The following is a 12,956-nucleotide window of genomic DNA, read 5'->3' as shown; positions in this document are numbered from 1 at the left end:
GGGACACCCGTCCGACGTCACCGTTTACCGTCGCCGGATCAAGGGCTCAAAGGATGGAAGCTGATAGGCTGACTCTGAAGCGTATCACAAAAGAATAAATGTACAGGAACAGTCGACACAATTTTCCGAAGACAACGATGAAGGGGGGAATTGCATCATCAGTCCTGAAATACACTACGATGCTACGTACAGAGGTTAAAACAGCACCCCGGAGGGGCGCCTGGGTGGCTCAGTCGGTTAAACGGCCGACTTTGGTTCAGGTCGTGATCTCACAGTTCGTGGGTTCGAGCCCCGTGTCGAGACCCATGTCGGGCTCCGTGCTGACGGTGTAGAGCCTGCTTGGGATTCTTTCTCTCTCCCTCTCTCTCTCTCTCTCTCTCTCTGCCCCTCCCCCCCCAAAGTAAATAAATAAACTTAATTTAAAAAAAAAGAGCACACTGGTACAGAAAGACACCAACGGGTCAAGGGAGCAGGACACAAGGTACCAGAATCAGGAGCCATGCCATCCGTGGACACTGCACATGAAAGTGTGAGTGGTATTTTAAATGAATGAGGATATGATGGGCCTTTCTGTCAAGGTGTTGGGACAACTCCCTATCCATTTATAGGGGTGTAGGGGCACACCAGGGACCGTCCAGATCCCTACCTCACACGTTATACCTCCCCAAAATTGGATAAACCAATGTCTGAATACCAAACATAACACCAAACAATAACACCAAAACACCAAACAATAACAGCCCTGGAAAAAAATTAAGGAAGAGGTGTTTATAATCTGGGGTTAGAGAAACAAAGCACAAAACCCAGAAAGCTTAAGGGAATAGACCCAGAGTTTTGATTACGTGAAACTTTTTAATGCCTTTACAATAACAAACCACCAGAAATATGGGTGAAAGGCTACAGATCAGAAGAAGACTCTGGAACAAATATAACACAGAGTTACTCTCCATGCCAAATAAATAGCTCTTGCAAATCAGTGAGAAAGATGAACAACTCAACAGAGAAATTTTATTAAGTTTATTTATTTACTTTTATATCCACACTATGAAATACTACGTAGCTTTTAAAAAGATCTGAAAGTAAATGGGGCTCAGTCAGTTAAGGATCCAACTTCGGCTCAGGTCACGATCTCACGGTTCACGAGTTCAAGCCCCGCGTCAGGCTCTGTGCTGACGGCTCGGAGCCAGAGCCCGGGGCCTGCTTCGGATTCTGTGTCTCCCTCTCTCTCTCTGCTCCTCCCCCACTCGTGCTCTGTCTGTCTCTCAAAAATAAATAAATGTTAAAAAAAATTTTTTTTTTTAATTTTTTTTAACGTTTATTTATTTTTGGGACAGAGAGAGACAGAGCATGAACGGGGAGGGGCAGAGAGAGGGAGACACAGAATCGGAAACAGGCTCCAGGCTCCGAGCCATCAGCCCAGAGCCCGACGCGGGGCTCGAACTCCCGGACCGCGAGATCGTGACCTGGCTGAAGTCGGACGCTTAACCGACTGCGCCACCCAGGCGCCCCTAAAAAAATTTTTTTTAAAGATCTGAAAGTAAAGATGCAGGAAATGCTGAAGATACGTTAGCAATTAAAAAAGGCTACAGCCACAGGCAGACGGTGATTGCGCTTATGTGTAAAATAGGAGTCTGTGTTCAAAATAACATAATCCACTTGCTACAACACGCGTTAAAGGTCTGGTCATGGGCAGTAAACAAGCAACAGGAACCGCGGTACATAGTTCAGCCGTTCCTACGTATTCGTGTGTGTCTCGCATTTAAATATCCGTAGACATCGGCAGCTCTCCCTGTCCATGGGTCCTATCCCCTTGCTTTAATAACGTCATCTTGTTTGCACCGATAAAAAATAAGCAAATACTGGGGGCGCCTGGGTGGCGCAGTCGGTTAAGCGTTCGACTTCAGCTCAGGTCACGCTCTCGCGGTCCGTGAGTTCGAGCCCCGCGTCAGGCTCTGGGCTGATGGCTCGGAGCCTGGAGCCTGTTTCCGATTCTGTGTCTCCCTCTCTCTCTGCCCCTCGCCCGTTCATGCTCTGTCTCTCTCTGTCCCAAAAATAAATAAACGTCGAAAAAAAAAATTTTAAACTTTAAAAATAAGCAAATACTTGTACGTATGTGTGAAAGAAAACGGCTAACAAATACGTATGGAGGCGCTCGATCGGCCATCGGGAAGACGCAAATCAAAACCACAACGCGGGACCGGGATGACCGGAAGCAAAACAGAAAACAAAACCAAACAAGAGGTGACGGGGACGCGGAGAAATCGCCCGCTGCTAGGCTTGTAAAAGGCGGCACGCTGAAGGAGACAGTTCGATGGAGCCTCAAAAAAGACTCGAGCCCGGACTGACACGAGGTCCAAAGTGGAGGCGGGGACCCAGACGGAGGCGTACAGCCCGGTGTCCCCAGCCAGCAGGGGAACAGACGAGCAAAGCCGACGTGCCCTCTCCGAACAGGGAAACATTCCTCAGCCATGCAGGGGAACGGCGTTCTGTCACCCGCTGCAACTTGGATGACCCCGAAAACACCACACTGAGTGAAATAAGCCAGACGCAAAAGGACAACCACGGGATGATTCCACAAAGACGAGGTAGGGACCACGGGCCGGCCCACAGCCACGGGAAAGCGGAAGAGAGGTTACCGGGGGCCGTAGACAGCGGACGACGGGGTGTGACCCCCCTTCACGGGCACGGTTTCTGTTTCAGGTAACAGAAAATTCTAGAAATAGATAGTGGTGATGGTTGCACACCCTTGTGAATGCAATTAATGCCACTGAATCATACATTTAACGTTTGTGTTTTTTTGAGAGAGAGAGAGAGAGAGAGAGAGAGTGTGAGCAAGGGAGGGGCAGAGAGAGAGGGAGACGCAGAATCCCAAGCAGGCTCCAGGCTCCGAGCGGTCAGCGCAGAGCCCGACGCGGGGCTCGAACTCACGAACAGTGAGATCATGACCTGAGCCGAAGTCGGAAGCTAAACCGACCGAGCCACCCAGGCGCCCCAGAATCATACATTTAAAAGTGGGGAGGGGCGCCTGGGTGGCTCGGTCGGTTAAGCGGCCAACTTCGGCTCAGGTAATGATCTCACAGTTTGTGGGTTCGAGCCCCCATCGGGCTCTGTGCTGACAGCTTGCTCAGAGCCTGGAGCCTGCCTCAGATTCTGTGTCTCCTTCTCCCTCTCTGCCCCTCCCCCGCTCATGCTCCGTCTCTCTCTGTCTCTCAAAAGTAAATAAATGTTAAAAAAAAATAAAAATTAAAAATAAATAAAAATAAAAGTGGGGGAAAAACAGGCCAGGAGGGAAATAAAAGTTTTTTATTTTTAATAAAAAAAAACAGGGGAAAAACAGGCCAGGAGGGCAGAGCTGGGGAGACCATACTCTAGACCTGACAGTGCAGGACCCCAGGAGGGGGAGGGGGACCCCTGAGGACCCTCAGGGAAGCCACACAGCCCAGTGGAACAGGAGCAGGGAGCGGCAGGCCCAGAGAGTGTGGCACACAAGGCCCTCCCTGCAGGAGACCGCCCCCGCTCCCCAAAGACCCCCGAAGGGAGAAAACTGGAAAACTTCCTGCGGGAAAATGCCTCCAGAGTTTAGGGCCAGCTGGTTTCTTTTTACAAAAAAAGGAAACTGAGGTTCATGGAACGGAAGCGTACCCAGGGCCCCACAGGGAAGGGCCCAGTGTGTGTGTGTGCCATTGTCACAGGCTCCCGCCAGGGAGAGGAGCCTTAACCAGGCGCCCCGGAGACCCCCAAGAGGCTGAAAACCACTCTCCCCCCTGAGCGAACCTTTGCTTCTCCTTGAACGCTAGAAAACGACATCAAGGCAAACTGAAAGCACTCAAGAAACGTACACTAAATACCAACCAAGAAGCGGGTAAGAAAATACCCAGAAAGTACAGTATCCCCCGACCTGCACAAGGGCTCAGACGTGACCTCACCATGAAAACCTCCCAGGGGAAGAGAGACCTCGAGCAAGAAGGACACGGGACAGTGGACATGTGACTCTGGGCACGGACTCCATCCGGACCTGAGGTTCCAGGGCCACACGGCCGCCGCCACCCCAAGAATGTGAGGTGAGCGCTCCCCTGGCCAGCGGGCGGCAGGGCGGGGAGGGGGGTCGTGGAGGGTTAACCGTCCCCAGTTAACAGATGACGGAGCTGCTCAGGGATGAGCAGGACACATATGCACAAGGGCCCCGCATGGCTCGGGGGAGCGCGACACCCTTACTTGCCAGGGAAGGGTCAGCAGCCAGCTTCAGGGCTATCAGGCACCCCTCGGGGACAAGCCTGTGCCACACCCAGACCCCCAACAGGTCTCACCACTCCTGGCCGACCTCCCAACCCCCCCTCCCCACAAGGCGGTCTCACCTTGACTCTGACCATGCCCTCCAGCACTTTGAAAGGAAACCTGGGAACCTAGGGCGGGACTTTTTTATGTCCTTCCCAGTGAGGCCTGTCTTGGGAGAAGAGCCTCCTGGCCGCTCCCCACGGACACTGGCTCACTGAACCCCACAAGCCAGATGCCACAGCTCACCTTTGCGGGTGAGGAAACGGAGGCCAAGGCCAAGGCCAAGAGCTAGCCAACCACTCCCAGAGCTGAAGAGAAAGCAGAGACCAGCCTGGCCCAGTAGCAGGAGGGACCCCGACGCTGTCTCAACAGGTCGCACACTGGGACCCACGCTGTCCCGGGGACAGCCCCCAGGGCGCCTGTCTCACACCACTGCTTTCTAAGCAAATGTGCCAGCAGGTCCCCGACGCGGCCCCTCACCGCCACCAGCGCCTCCGCGATCCGAGAGCGTGTCAAGTGACTGTCTGAAGCCGCACAGGCCACAAATGTCCAGCGTCTCTCAGGGCTTTGGCAATACTGAACACAGCGCTAAGCCCACCTCTCGGCATCGCCCCTCCCGGAGGCCGCCACCGGCCCTTGGCTTGGCCCCGGCCTCAGCCACCAGCTCTGACGTCTCTGAACTGAGCTGTGGACCTCAGGACAAATCTGTTCCCTCCCGGCCTTGAAACCGCTTGCCCTGTTCCACACCCCACTCGGGACACCGCGGCCCGCGCCTGCCGAGAGGTCCCCAACCAAGATCGATCCATCTATGGGTGAGCGGATGAGCACGATGCGATCTACACGGCGACCGCTGCTTCCCCCCCCCCCCCCGCCACCCCGCTGAAAAGCAACGGAATGCTGACACAGGCTACCACACGGAAGCACCCAGAAAACGTCACACAAGCAGCCAGACGCAAGAGGCCTCCGTGTCGTATGACACGATGTATATGAAACATCCAGAACACGCAACTCCACTGGGACAGACAGCAGGCTGGGGGCAGGTGGGGGATGGGAACTTACCGTTTAACGGGTGTGGGGTTTTATTTTGGGGAGGTGGACACGTTTGTAACCAGACTGCCGCGGTGGTTGCCCAGTGTAGTCATGTACTTACGGGCAGTGGACTGTATGCTTTAAAAAGGTTAATTTGATATTACAGGATTTTCACCTCAATTTAAAAAAAAAAATCAATTCATCACCTTTCACCTAGAACAGATCTGGCTCTAGCCCGCATTTCCTATCCCCCGGACTAAATTCTTCCAGAAGCTCCCATTGCCTTCTGGATCACGTCCAATCTCTGCGTCGTGATCTGGCCCCTTTCGGGGGAGGACACCACCTGGTCCTCGAGGACGGGACTCAGGGACAGTGAGGAAGAGCCCCCCGGGCCCACCTCTCCCATAGCTGCACAACCAGCTTCTGCGTGCCTGTCTGCCCCTGTAGGCAGAACATTCTGACGGCAAAGGCACACTCATCTGCCATTCTAGCCCCGCGCTTCACTCGGCACCAGGGGCCAAAGAGTCCTAAGAGCTGACCAGGTGCCAGGCAGGTGTTAACTCACTGAATTAGCGGTCAGAAGTATTATTATCCCATTTTACAGGAGAGAAAACTGAGGGACACGAAGGTGGCCCCAGCGGCGCAAGTTCCCCCACATGGCAACCACCACAGCTGACGACAGACCCTGAGTACTCAGGCTCCGTCCACCCTGTCAATCACCTCAAGAGACAATAAGCGAGCGTTGCGGCAATAAGCGAGTCAGGACAGCGGACTAGATGCCCAAGGTCGCTTGCAGAAGAAAAACCCAGACCGTGGAAATACGGCTTTTGGACGTCCCGGCCAGAAAGATCAAGGACAACAGGCACAAGAGGCGATGCAGTTCAGCTGCCACCGGTCTCACACCGAGGCCCCCGGCAGGGGACGGTCCCAACCGCCTGGGGTGGGGGGTGGGGAGAACCAGACGAAGACCCTGGACACAGAGAAGCCAAGGGAGTCGTCCAAAGCCAAACAGCTCCCGAGCACGTAAACGAGCACGGAAACGCAGGCTGGTCTGACCCCAAAGCCCCCACGCTTCGCTTCGGGGCAGGAGGCCTTGCTGAGTCCTCACCTGACTGCACCCCCACCCCCAGCAGCGTGCAAATTCTGCTAAATGCCTGAGCGGTGAAACAGCGCAGCTGAAATTAAATGGGTTCCAAATGCGACAGGATCTCCACGGCAAATGTGGGATCATACCGGTGGACTGGGTAAATTCTTGGGTTTGAAGGGGAGAGTTAAAAGCACGTGGGCCCTGCTTTCGAAAAGCAGCAGCAGTGGGGAGGGCGGGGGCTCCTCTCTCGGTGGCCTCCGGCCTCCGCCCAGCATTTCGTTAACTCAGCACCCACCTGCTGGGCCCTTCCAGTGGGCCGGGCAGTAGGCATCTACAGGAACCACCCACAGGCGGTTGGGCGGTGGGGGGAGGCGGAGAGGGGGTCCTGGACAGGTGGTCCTACAGCAAGTGCTGTGGGGCCAGAGGGGAGCGGTCTGGGCCTGTGGAGCTGAGCCGGGGAAAAGCCATTCCCAGCACCGGGGCCACTAAAACAAAGGCATTTCCGTGGGCTCACAGCTTCAAATTGCAACAGGAAGCAATCAGGAAAAATAATTAGGTGCCAGCTTACTGGCTCCACTCCGGACCAACGCAGAAATCTAACGCAGAAATCGGGGACAGTCAAGACAGTGGTGCAGAAAGGGTGCTTCCTCCTCCTTCCATTTTAGGATCGGATTGCCACATTAGCCGGGGATCTAAAACCCTCACGCTGACATGCCTCCTAATGTTAAAATGATCAACTCTATCTTTGCCTCATACGCGACTGAACTCCACAGACGTGATTCCTTCCCCTTGGGGGCTTGAACCACAAAACGGCAGGCATCCGACTCCAGCAACGTCACCCCAAAAGGGACAGGAAATCCCAAACTGCACCGAAGTGAAAAGCACTATGGCTGGCTGAGAAACCCCACCTTTAAAACAAACATCTCCCCCCCCCACCAAAAAAAAAAAAAAAACAACCTTTTGCCTCCGTGATCCAGGCATTTCCGGAAAGAAAAGCAGCAGCGTTGGTCTGAGCTGCCCAGATACTGTCATTGCTCTGTCGTCACCTTGTTTTGCTAGTATCAGACATGGCTGAGAAACGTAAACCCGCTCCGGAGGGAGATACATTTGGGGTGAAACCGCCGACATTCTCTAGGCTTCGGCTGGGAGGCAAACGGACGGGAGGAAACTGTCCCCTCTACGCCCCCCCAAACCTCAGGGAAGGGGCTGCAGCCCTGGGAAATGTGACCACAGAGCCTGGCCGGGACACCTCCCTGCAATGTCCACACTGGAAATATTCAGGGAGACAGCTGTTTGCCTTAAAGAGGCCCAGACAAAGGGACCTGAGCCACCCGCTCCCACCCCACCCCCCAAAAAACTGCTACCGGCAGCAACACAGCAGCCCGGGGAGCCCAGGACTCCGCGGCCCCGTCCAAGGCGGCCAGCCACACTCCAGAAAAACAAAACACTCACGTCCGAAGAGAACGATTTAGGTAGCGAGAGATTTGCTCCAAAACCACATGGCAATCTCCAAATTAAAAGAACATGTGTAGCGTTTCACAACGCTTAAGTTTCCTGAGCCCTCCTGACCTCAACTCCACCCCGCGGGACACACCGAAAGTTGCAGAGAAAGGTCCCCGGGCCCTCGATCTGTCCCCCAGGGTGTGCACAAGCGAGGCACCCGCGCGCTTCCCGACCGCGCCGCGCTCCGCGACCACGTCACCCCGCGCGGCGGCCCCACGAGGCCACCCCCCGGGGTGGACACCGGCCGGGTGCCACCGCGGGGAGGAGGGAGGGGGGCGGGCAACGGCCCCACGGGTCCGCCGGGCACCCGGCAGGTGTCGGTCCGCTCGGAAACCGACAGCCTCGCGGACGAAACGGGGCGGCGCGACAGGCCAGGCCGCCCGGCGCCGGGTCTGAGAACTTTCTGTGCAACTTCGATCAGTTCTCGGGGCCGGCGGGCCAGCCGCGCGGCCATCGGAAACGGGCTCGCCGAGGAGTCCGCGACGCAGGGCGGCGAGGCCTGCCTCCCGGCCGACAGTCCCCGCCGTGCGCCGGCCCCGCGGCCCGGGGTCCGCACGGTCCCGGGGCGGCCTCGCCCGGCCGGCTACACGCGGCCGCACCGCCGAGCGCGCCCCGGGCCCGCGGGCAGGTGAGGACCCGCCCGCGCCGCACCTGGCGGGGTCGGCGCCGCCCGCGCGCCCCGCTCGCCGGCCCCGGGGTGGGGGTGGGGGGGCGGGGATCGCCCCGGCGGGACGGGGCCCGGCCTTCCCGGGAGGGGCCCGGGCGGGCGAGACAAAGGGCCCGCGCGCGGCTCCCCCCCACCCCCGGGCGGCGGGCACCCGCGGCGCGCGCCCCAACTCGCCCCCAACTTGCAAAGTCGCCTCGGCGCGCCGCGCACTTGGCCGCCGGGCCATTGTCCCCGCGGCCCGCGCCCACCTACCCGCGGCGGGGGCCAGGCTGCAGCAGAGCGCGAGCAGCAGCAGCCGCGGCGGCGCCGCCTCCATGTTGTCCGGGGCCGGGCGGGCCCGCGCGCGCTCACTCGGGCTCCATGGCGCGGCGGCGGCGGCGGCTCCTCGCGCGGCTCCCGGCGCCTGCCGCCTCCCCCCCTCGGGCGCCGCGGACCAGGACGGCGGGGGAGGAGGGAGGAGGCGCGGGAGCGGAAGCCGCGCCGCGTCTCCGCCCCCCGCGCCGCCGCGCCCTCCCGCGGGCGCCCCCCGGAGCCGGCCCGCGGCCCTCCCCGCGCCCCCCGCCTCCCGTGGGGCTCCCCGGGGGCGCGGGGTCGGCGCGGGCTCCACAGCCCGCGGGGGGGGGGGCTCCGGGCCACCACCCCCCACCCCCCACCCCCACCCCCGCCTCCGATCGAGTTCCGGAAGCAGGTGGGTCACCTGTGGAGCCACCGGGACCCGGCCTTGACCGATGGGGAAACTGAGGCACGGGAGGGGGGCGGGGCGTGGGAAGGGCACGCGGCGGGGCAGCCGGGAGCCCAGAGCCGGGTCGGTGCGCTCTCCCGAGACCGCGGCCGCCCGGGCGGGGTCCGGCCCCAAGACACCTGTTCTTGCCGGGGAGGGCAGAGGAGGGAAGAGGAGGGAGCCCGCAAGTCAGAGACAGAGGCTGAGGACGGACAGAGGCTCGAGCCGCAGGGGCTGAGAGTGGGGGTGGGCTTCGGGTTATTTTACTCCACCAAATACATCCCCTCTACATTAGTTACGGTACACGAAGCAGCAGACACACTGTTCTTCCAAATATGCTTCCCGCCCCTCTGGGATCGCGGACCTCTCCTTTGGTTCAGAAAGCAAACATGGAAGGGAGCCCCCACCCCCCACCCCCATCCTCCCGGCTCTGTGCTCCCTGAGCCTGCAGCTCAGCTCTGGGCCCTGGGGGCGCAGGGCAGGGGGGGGCCGAGAGGGGGCAAAGCCCTGGCCCTGGGGCTGCTGGGCCCAAGTCCCAACTCCAGATCTGCTGCTTCCTGGAACCAGGTGTGCCCTTGGGCAGATCGAAATGTAACCCCCCCAGGTAGTCTTTCCTCCTTTAGAAAATGGGTATGGCTGTGCCCACCTCGCAGGTGCTGAGAGAGCCGGCTGTAACCCACATGAACACCCACATAGTCAAGGGTGTGCGCACTCTTCGTGTGTTTGTGACAACTTTACAAAGCTACCGGTCAAGGCCACGGTCTCCGTCCTCCTGAGGCTCGTGTTCTAGAGGGGGAGGCAAACATAAACGAGAGACAGATAAATTTAAAACAGAAGACCGAAACACCTTTAACAGATTACGAGGGAACGCCATGGAACACGGGTGGCGTTGGGCTGCAATGTTTGGGGACGTTGTGACTTAGGGAGGGAGGGAGGGACATTGAGGGTACAAGCCGGGAACAGGCACGCGGTGGGGAGAGCCCTTCAGGCGGAGACAGCATCAGGAGTGAAGGCCTGGGCAGGAGCCAGCCTGGGTGCTGGACTTGTAGGAGGGATCACAAAGGCCAAGGCCACAGAAGCCGCGGGTGGGGGTGAAAAGGGTCAGATGCGGCTTCAGGAGAAGCCAGCCGGCCCCGCGCATACCAGCCCCGGAAAACGAGTCAAGAATTTATCACGAGAGCAATGCGAAGCCATTGGGGGGGGCAGTTAGGTAGCAAACACCCTCGCTGTTTCCTCATGTAGGCCCCACGCACAGCACGTCAGGGCCTGGCTGCCTCTCCTGGGGCCAGGTGCAGACTCCCTCGCTCTTCTAGCCCCCTCCACTACCAACCCCTCTCACACCCTGCCGGGGTTCCCACTCCCTGCCGTGACCCCCTTCAGCCTCATCTACAGCAGCCAGAGTGAGCCTGTTGAAACAAGCCAGACCACATTCCCTCCTCTTCTCAAGAACCTGTTGTGACTCCCATCTCGGAAAAGAAGCCAAAGGCCTTATGGCACCTAAGGGCCTGATCTGGCCGCATCCCTCCCTTTATCTCGCCAACCTCCTAATGCTCTGTCCCTCCTCTCCCTCGCTCTGCCCGAGGCACAATGGCCTCCTGGCTTGTCCTCCAGCACAGCAGGCACACTCCTGCCTCAGGGCCTTTGCACATGCTCTTCTGTCTGCTGGAACTCTGTGACCCCAGTTGTCCACACGATTTGTTCCCTCGCATCTTCAGTTCCTCAGCCAGGCCTTCCCTGGCCCCCTTTGAAAACTGTAAACCACACCCCCTCCACCACCCTTGCAAACACTTCCTGTTCCACATCTTCACTTTACCTTTCTCCTTTGCTCTGACCAGCACCCGACATACTGTTTATCACCTTTCTGCTCTCCAGTAGAACGGAAGCTCCAGAGAACAGAGATTTTCATTTGCTTTGTTCCCCATACATCCCCTCTGAGTCTAGACTCGGGCCTGGTACACAGTCGGTGCTCAATAAATGTCTGTTGCATGACAGAATGAAGTGGAAAGATCTGACCTACGATCATAAAAGGAGCACTCTGGCTGCTGAGTAGGGACAGGACCGTCAGGAGGGACGAGGGGATGTGGGGGGGGGAGGACTGGCCACCAGATGGGCACCATGGCAGCAGCCAGGAGAGACGGTGGCTTGGACTGACGGGGAGCCGGGCGGGGAGGCTCATGAAAGGCGAGAAGGAACCGGATTGGTCATGCTTTAGGAAAAGCTAATGGGTCTTGCTAAAGGCTCTGGGGAGGAGGGCTCAGTGTGGCCCACTGTAGGGGCTCGCTAAGGGGACACTTACAAGAGCAGCTCGTAAGGAAAGGAAAATGAACCAAGAATCAGCAGCAAACCGGCAGACCTAGAGATTCTTTATTCTCAGGGAGGGAGATGGAAAGCTTGACTCTCCGCGCAGGAGGAACTCAGTCAATACAGAAGACGCCACGTAGGTCAAGGGGCGGCAGAGGCCAGTTCTGCATGCCCTGCGGTCTCCTGTGCTGACTCTTGAGATGCTGGCAGTGGAGGAGACACCAGAGAGCCCCCACCCCCCGCCAAGAGGGGAAGGACTGAGCCCCATCAGAGCAAGATCCCAGGTTGCCTGACTCCAATCAGAACTTTGAGAAAAGCCGTTTGCAAAGAACAAATGAGAACTAATCACTATTTGATTCTGCAGAATTCCGACATCACAAGGGCAGTAATTTTTAGACTCCTCACTCATGTTAAGAAGCAACCGGAGAACGTGCTAAGCTCCTACTTCCCCCAGAAGACTGCCTGTCACGGCCCATCACGCCGCCGACCTTTTCTTAGGCCTCACACTTGGAAGCGTTCGCTCTCAATTCACCCCTCAGATGCAAGTTCCATCCAGATGAGGTAACGGGGCTCGGCACCTGTCGGGGCTAATCGTTTCCGGGGACAGGGGCTCAATTGGGGTCCATTTAGGGCCCATCAGAGGATGACATCTCAGCCCCGTGACACTCGGGGGAAAGTGCCTGTTTGGTGTCCCTCCCAGGCTGGAACATGCTGACTCTGGAGAGAGTTATTCCGGGCACGAGAGCCCTCCTGCCCGGGAGGCCTGGCCACTGTGATCAGAGGTTCGGGCCGGATTCCCAGCGTTCCCCGGGCTCTCTGAGCCACAGGCACCCTCCCAAGGGCTGCCGGGTAGAGGTGCGCCGTGGGGACGTCCACGGAGCCCCGCGGGCCTCACTCCTGCACAGGCACAGGGCGGTGAAGAAAGGCGGCCACGGCTGCGTGGGGGTGGGGGGGTGGGCAGTGGACGGCTTAGACGGTAGTGGGCGTGGTTTCTATGGAGGTATCTGGGGTGCGAGGGGGTGAAGGCCGGACTTCACCTCTCTGAGCCTCAGTTTCCTCATTCATGAAACGGGAATGATGCTATCTGGTCGACTTCTTATCACTCGGTGCTGATATGAACCTCAAATGATCAAAGACTCAGAAAAAAATGCTCTTTAGACCTTAAAGCCCTGCACGAATGGGAATTGTGATTAACACGGACCCAAGACAGGGCCCAAGGGTGGGTGTGCAGCACTGGCTCCGTGTCACTCCCCCCCTCCCCTCCTCCCTCCCCTAGCTGTCACCAGCCCTCACTTCCTGTAGCCCTGGGTTCCAGCCCTCCTGAAGGTTCAGCAGCCGCATAACCTGGGTCCTTGGGGACCGTGTTTTCGACT

General features: G+C 58.3%; 1 protein-coding gene across 1 annotated transcript in view; it reads right to left on the bottom strand.

Moving 5' to 3' along the window:
• The window catches only part of LRP5 (LDL receptor related protein 5), a 105,057-nt gene extending 96,149 nt beyond the window's left edge, over nucleotides 1–8,908 (bottom strand). The window contains exon 1 of the mRNA XM_047070582.1: nucleotides 8,814–8,908. Coding sequence (XP_046926538.1) covers nucleotides 8,814–8,877 — 64 coding nt within the window. The 5' untranslated portion in view covers nucleotides 8,878–8,908. The remainder of the gene's footprint in view (nucleotides 1–8,813) is intronic.
• Between the last annotated feature and the right edge of the window lie 4,048 nt (nucleotides 8,909–12,956).

Source organism: Lynx rufus, unplaced genomic scaffold (genome assembly GCF_022079265.1).
Source record: "Lynx rufus isolate CCGP_SWC_20201006 ecotype Redwood Valley unplaced genomic scaffold, mLynRuf1.p SCAF_9, whole genome shotgun sequence".
Lineage (NCBI taxonomy): Eukaryota > Metazoa > Chordata > Mammalia > Carnivora > Felidae > Lynx > Lynx rufus.
The sequence above is the reverse complement of the archived record's forward strand: the minus strand, read 5'-3'. Positions and strand labels throughout refer to the sequence as shown.